The sequence below is a fragment of the Harmonia axyridis genome, chromosome 2, assembly GCF_914767665.1.
Source record: "Harmonia axyridis chromosome 2, icHarAxyr1.1, whole genome shotgun sequence".
NCBI lineage: Eukaryota > Metazoa > Arthropoda > Insecta > Coleoptera > Coccinellidae > Harmonia > Harmonia axyridis.
In genome coordinates this window covers 13,909,397-13,917,224 of record NC_059502.1, presented here as the reverse complement: position 1 = coordinate 13,917,224, position 7,828 = coordinate 13,909,397, and the positions used below count along the sequence as shown (strand labels likewise).

Here is a 7,828-nt window from a genome sequence, read left to right as displayed (position 1 = left end):
TTCTGATATAAGTTTCTTTAAAAGTATATTCTCATTCATTAATCTATCATTTTCGTGAGTTAGATCCACTATTATATCTTTATTCGATTTCACCAAATCAGTAACATTTACAACTGTATCCACCGAGTTATTTAGGTCTTCGTCCTGGTCATTAACGAGGTTATGAATGTCTTCCGATGTTTCACAGCATTTAATATAATTACTGTCCAATCTCACAATATCACTATAATACTTAATGCATCCAGGATGCATAAGAGTTCCACAATTTATACACTGAAGTCCGCTGCTTGGGATGTTATTACACTTTTTACATTTCTTTATAGGGAGCTCATTAATGCACAACTTGTCGGTCGCCATGTTGCGTGTATTATTATTTTATTACCGACTTTAAGGGACGATAAGGTTGAATCATTGATGCAAAAAACTTTTAGTAGAACAGAAAAGACTATAACTAATGTAACCACTTACGACACCAAAAAAAGAAATTCAATATCATTTTTAAAAATTATGAAAGAAGAGGGAAATACCAAAAGAGGAGATCCTCTTATAACAGGAACGAATAATGATTCTTCCATTTTTGCTGGTGCACCAAAGCGTGCTTGGGTTAAGGGTCATCAACAATTTTCATTGGATGAAATTATTAGTCGTGCTGGTGCGGGCAGTATAGCACCCAGATTTATTCGGAAGCGACATGGCAAGGATTAAATACGATAATAGTATAAAAGACAGAAAAGTTGGACATAAGAAATATAACTCAATTTTGAATTTAAGCATTCAACGCCTAACTAATAAATTAGACGCAGTGGATTTTACGTTGAATGCTTCAAGATATAAACTAGAATGCTTGACAAAGCATTCTTGTTTAGTTTAGCATTTTATGTGGAAACATTTCTTATCTATATATACTTTGTTGACACCTCCTGTAAATTTTGCGGAAATAAATGAATATGAAATGGATGGATTTTTCAGTTCGGAACATTTCGAATATAACTTTCGCTTTCTTTTGAAACTTGAAAAAATTGTAAGTAGCTGGGACACACAATATAATTGACTAAATCAAAGAACACCGAAGAACAATGTTATCAATAGTAACTCATAGTAATCTACATCTTGATTATTCAGAATAGTGATGATTATCCAGGATAACCTTTTTGTATTGTTTAACAATGAGGAACAAATGAGAGTTTTCAGAGGCCTATAGCGTCCAAACTAGCCTATATAGAAAAATGTTTGCCTATTGAACTTTTTGTTTGTAATGACTTGGACTATAACATATCAAAAATTCAGCCAATTCGACAGGACGCCACTATCCCTAATGTGCGTTGTCCTTTAAGAGTTTTACTTCTAGATTTAATTAATTTCAGTCGAAAAATGAGAACGATGCATGAAGTTCAAGGGCTGACAGTTCATTATCAAAAGGAAATTCCTAGTCCCTGATGCATGATTGTACTCACCAAGTCATCAATAGGAATATATGACATTCAATTGATATCAGAATGAACGGAGAAACAGGATGCTGAAGAAAATAAAAACATTACATCCTACAAGATAAGTACCAACAGAATCTGAATCATAAAACTGCGAACAAATGCCAGTGAAATGTCGATTACACTAGAATTAATTCTTCTGTTATGTTACGTTTTTTTTGTGAACTGCTCACAAACAAGAATTGTGGTTACGTGCGATAGGAACGGTTTTACCTGTAAAACCATTGGCTCTAAACGTTTAGTGACGTATCAGTGTGGGTCAAACGGACAGGTAGGTTCAAATGAAATTTTTTACAAGTCTCACAGTATTCTGGTTGATTTTTTCGTACATCAAGAATGATATTTCATATCCATGCAAAAAATAAACATGAACAACCATAATTCATGAAATTTCATAGTTTTGATTATTGATGAATATATAGCAGAATAACTCCTGAAATACTCAAAAATAAAAAAATTCCATTGAATTGAAGTTTTCGGGGTTTGCTGAGCATTTGTTGCTCATCAAATTTTAACCTCTCGCCTTGTCTCTTTGAAATTAATATTCATTTTATGGTTCAGATATTGTTGAGAGATAATTCGTTTTCAAACCAAATATTATGTAAACGAAAAATTTTGATTTTCATATTCAGATGCAAAATACCTTTTAGCTCAATCTTAATTTTTTTGCCAAAAGATACCTCTGTTTGCTTATCAATGTGACACCTTGTTACTCTTTTCTTGTTTCATTTTTCAATACTGAACCTTTCGGTGAAACAATATTATCCCTAAACCAATTGTTTATGTTTTCCTAAATTTTCAAATAGATCAGACACCCAAACACATAGATACTGCCTCATGTCTCAACCCAATGCTGAGATTGCATGGTAGAAGTATATTAGTTCTAGTAAAAAGAAATTCATTATGTTTCTAATAGATGGCTTCAGAAATCGGTATCTCGCGTTGTTCATATGCGTTCGGATTCCACTAGATAACGTTAGAAAGATGAAACTTCATACTACAAAATCTTTCCTGAGAGTTTTGTGATTTATCGACTAAATTTAGTTTGAGCGCGCGTTTAATATGGACACTAGCAAAAAGAAAATACGCTATAAATCATAGTTTTTCTTCGATAAAGGCGAAAATGCAAGCCAGGTGATTGAAAATGTAAGTAGTGTTCATGGACTTGTTTTCCATGCAAAAATAATGAAAATCTTTTCACTATACCTTATATCATGAGATATGTCAAATTTATTCAATAAGTAAATTGTTGTTTTCCTCAAACTCAAAACTATTGTTTTGAATAATCAAAAGAACACACACAAATAACAAATGCACGCAAAAAAGATCTGTTGCGTCAAATATTGGAAATGAATAGTAAAAAACACTGTGGTGGAGTCTTTTGAGCACTCATACCTATCATTTTCTTGCAGGATATCCTCTTTCAGACATGGAATTTCGGCGAACCAAGTAACACAGCCTGGCTAGAGATTAAAAATTGCGAAAAACTCGAAATAGACATGAGCTGCAACCAGTACAGAAGATCTTTCGAATCGTTGACAATAGAAAATGTAAAGAATCTTCGATTCACCAGAATAGTGTCCACGGTCAAAAACCCTACGAAAATAGTAATCAAGAATGTCAAATACATTGATGTCATACCAGAAAATACATTCTCCATTCCTCATATGGTAAGTTGATCAATGATATTCCAATGAAATTACATTAACCTTGTAAAAGTGGATGTACCGGGTTTTTCACCATAATTTGACCCCCCCCCTTTACATTTGTTACTAGAAGACGTACAAAAAAATGTTTTCTACAGAAGTTTCACGAAATCGACTAGTGTTTTTTAAAATGATTTCACAAAACAAAATATATACAGAGTGGTCAACATATTGATTGCAACTTCATTTTTTCAAATGGAACACCCTGTATATTTTTCAATTTTTGACTAGCTCTTTTTCCCCTGATTTCGAATATATAACATATGTTTGGCCTATCTCCCTCATTCTGAGTACCACAGAGTTTCAAATTTTGAGAACCACCTGGCATGCTCAGTAATCAGTTTTCAAGTGGTAGGCTGCGATAACTCAAAATGCCCTTTTTTGAGTTATCTCGTTGGCAATTTGACTATATGTCATATCGTTGCCTACGAGATAACTCAAAAAAGAGCATTTTGAGTTATCGCAGCCTACCACTTGAAAACTGATTACTGAGCATGCCAGGTAGTTCTTAAAATGCCCTTTTTTGAGTTATCTCGTTGGCAATTTGACTATATGTCATATCGTTGCCAACAAGATAACTCAAAAAAGGGCATTTTGAGTTATCGCAGCCTACCACTTGAAAACTGATTACTGAGCATGTCAGGTGGTTCGAAATCAGGGGAATAAGAGCTAGTCAAATATAGAAAAATATACAGGGTGTTCCATTTGAAAAAATGAAGTTGCTATCAATATGTTGTCCACTCTGTATATATTCCGTTTTGTGAAATCATTTTAGAAAACACTAGTCGATTTCGTGCAACTTTTGTAGAAAACATTTTTTTGTACCTCTTTTAGTAACAAAGTTAAAGGGGGGGTCAAATTATGGTGAAAAACCCGGTACTGTATAGCTCAGTGATGTTAAATATTCTTCTTTCAATTCATCACAGGTCAAGTACAATGGCGTGGCTTCTCAGCATGAGCTGCAAGAGATCCTATTCGAAGATGTCAGCATAGGAACCATCGAAGGCCATGCCTTTCACAGTTTGAGAGGTTTCAAGACTTTTAACTGGACCAACGTCAACGTAACTCGTTTACATGCAAACGCAATCAAAATTCATTTCAATACGACCGAGAAATATCAAGGCAGCTTCACTTTGATGCATAGTGCAATAGAAATATCAGAGTACCTCAGCTTTCAGCTCTATGTCAAGCAAGCACTTTTCAGGAATAATAAATTCGTGGAGATAATGCCTGGTGGTATAAACGGTACCATAGAAACATTCGACTTCTTCAGCAATATTATAAACACTCTCCAGCCAGGTGCTATATCCATACTGTCAAAAACTGTAAATATAATGGATAACACCTTCAACTATTTGAAATATGGGAGCTTGGAGAAGATCAGCCCAGGACTTCTAGTAGACTCCCACATCAGTTTCGGCAACTTGCAGTTTTCGTATAAATTTATTAAAAATAAAATAATATACGTCGACGCTGGGAGTTTAAACCCTGACATGGAAGCGTACAATAAAGTGTCAACTCATTTCGACTTCAGCTCAAATTCCATCCTGTGTTCTTGTGAAAATATGGGATGGCTGATGTCTGGGGTGGGTCATGGGTATTCTACAAGTTCTCTGCAGCATTTCTATGAAATTATAACCGATAGGAATAACTCAAATGTTTGCTCGGGAATAAGTTGTATGAAAATCATATCCGATATAAAGCATTTGCTCAAAAACGACAAATGCACTCCCATCGAGAATTTCTGTCATACCACAAATCCTCCACCCAACAACAATAGATCGAAAGAACTTGTGTGGTTAAATGACAGTGAAAGTATCATTTCTGGATGTCATTATTTCAAATCTAACTTCATGTATATTATTGCTGCAAGTTTATATTCCTGCTTGCGTCAATACATTTCCTAAATTCTTGTAAATGTAATTTCATAAGTCGAATGTATACAGAATGTAGAAGACAAACAGATGTTCTCGTCAAATAAATATTTAGAATGAATAAGCACAAAACATAAACATTACCTAAAAGACCAATGTTTGGGTCGTTGTAAAGTATCAACAGTGAAATTGAATATAGTTTGAATAAATAATAATTAAATGAATGTCTTAAGAAAATAATGAATGCCAGCTAAAGTATTAAAAAAGTTAAAAACAAAATAATATATCTACACTCATTGACTATTTTGATCCTAAAAAAGATATTGGGGGTTCTTGAAAATTTTTTCTCAAAGTCTTAATAGTTCTCGAGATGCTTTCAGTAGACATCAAATTTGGGACACAATGTACCGGGTTTTTCACCATAATTTGACCCCCCCTTTTACTTTGTTACTAAAAGGGGTACAAAAAAATGTTTCATACGAAAGTTTCACGAAATCGACTAGTGTTTTCTTAAATGATTCCACAAAACAAAATATATACAGAATGGGCAATATATTGACTACAACTTCATTTTTTCAAATGGAACACCCTGTATATTTTTCTCTATTTGGCTAGCTCTTTTTCCCCTGATTACGAATATATAACATATGTTTGGTCTCTCTTATTCTGAGTACCACAGAGTTTCAAATTTCAAGAACCACCTGGCAAGCTAAGTAATCAGTTTTCAAGTGGAAGGCCCTTTTTTGAGTTATCTCGTTGGCAACGATATATGACATACGTTTGTAATTGAATGAAACTGTTCATCGAACATGCACTACACAGAAGCGGAAAAATTTGAAATATTTTCACTTTATGTGAAGAACAATAAAAATAAGAACGCTACAAGGAGATAATATATGGAATTGCATCCTAATCATCCAATTCCAATTTATAGTGAAAAACGGATGCCATATCGTTGCCAACGAGATAACTCAAAAAAAGGCATTTTGAGTTATAGCAGCCTACCACTTGAAAACTGATTACTGCGCATGCCAGGTGATTCTTGAAATTTGAAACTCTGTGGTACTCAGAATAAGAGAGATAGACCAAACATTTGCAATCAATATGTTGGACACTCTGTATATATTTCATTTTGTGAAATCATTTTAAGAAACACTAGTCGATTATGTGAAACTTTTGTGAAAAACATGTTTTTGTACCTCTTTTAGTAACAAAGTTAAAGGGGGGGGTCAAATTATAGTGAAAAACCCGGTACATATAATTGAAATAAGTCTGTAAATTTTCAAATTTAATGGGTCGTCTTTTTTAAATATTGAGTGTTCTAATGATGTTATCTGATTTGATTGATTATCTTTTCATATCATTGTAATTGTAAGATCATATTTCTTTAATTTTGAACGAATTATTTTGTGGTGGCGAATTACATATTTCCGAATTTACCTTCTTTTATACCCGATGTTTCAAGATCATTGAAATTGATAAATTCATCATGTATTATATCATAAGGGCATCTAATTTTTTCCTAAAAAAATTGAAAACCCACGTTACTAAGTAATAATTTAACAAGAAACATGAGTTCTGGTGGCAACAAAAATCCGAGTCGGAGACGAGGATTTTTGCACCTCAGCACGATTGCTTTTTGTTAAAAAAATATTACTTTGCCTTTTGTTTTTTGTTTTTTTTACTACAGGAAAAATTAGATGCCCGAATGGTATTTGACAAGACTATTTCATAAGACCATAGTTAGGTACTTGTTATCGAAGGTATTGTAATTTTTGATGACAAAAAGTAGGACTACAAGAAACACCCTATAAATCGAAAAAAAGCATTTTCGGGCCATTTTTTCTTGAAATTATTCAAAGAATCTCTCTATTTCCTTCGTACCTCCAATTTAGGAACACCCAGTATATAAAATAACAATTCTAAGCTTCGTGCAACAATATCCATGGAAATTATCCAAAGATTCTCTATTTCCTTTGTACCTCCAATTTAGGAACACCCAGTATATAAAATAACAATTCTAAGCTTCGTACAACATTTCGTCTGGATAACGTCATCAACCAACAATAGAAATTTTAATCAGACTTTGGAAAAAATGAGTAAAATTCAATCATAAAATAGTAGTAGGTATACCTGCACCTACATCATTATTCTGATTTCATTTTAGTAAATTCAATATTGGGCAAACTGCAACATTGAATTGATTTCTATATTGGCATTTCAAAAAAAAAAAAAATTCAATCCCCAAAATCTCTCTGGTCATTCAGATGAAAGAATATAAGTGTGTTTACCTCGATATATACCGGCAAATTTCCTAACCTAAATCATAAATAAAACAAACTCACCGGAATTGTCAGCAAACTCTGCAGCAAGCATCCATATTCAAACACTTAAGATAACAGCACACGAAAATCCGAAAAAAGAGGTCCATATCCCCTTGAAACTGTATTTTGAACAGCTATCCAACGTACGTACACTAACTTAGCACGGTAAACAAAGCAAAATGGTGGAAAACCTACTCGCGACGCCATCTGATCGATAGGACGACGTATACAACAGGCGTCCAAAAAAGTTAAGGACGTCGTCCCAGTGAAAGTGAAAGGGAAACGACAATTGTTCACTTGGGCGCCACCAAGGGAAACAGCGCCAAGTTGCCAAATCTGGGAAAAGTGCGGGGAACGGCGTAGATGGAAATTCGCCTAAAGCTTCCTTCGCAATATGCGCATTTCTATCAATTGAATCATTTTCACACGTTCTATTC

General features: G+C 33.8%; 1 protein-coding gene across 1 annotated transcript; it reads left to right on the top strand.

The window, feature by feature from the left end:
- The first annotated feature begins 746 nt into the window (after window positions 1-746).
- Window positions 747-5,291, top strand: LOC123673784. The gene is made up of 3 exons (XM_045608466.1): window positions 747-1,758; window positions 2,900-3,157; window positions 4,120-5,291. Exons 1-3 carry the CDS (start codon window positions 1,600-1,602, stop codon window positions 5,098-5,100), a joined length of 1,398 nt encoding a protein of 465 aa, XP_045464422.1. The 5' UTR covers window positions 747-1,599; the 3' UTR covers window positions 5,101-5,291.
- The last annotated feature ends 2,537 nt before the right edge of the window (window positions 5,292-7,828 follow it).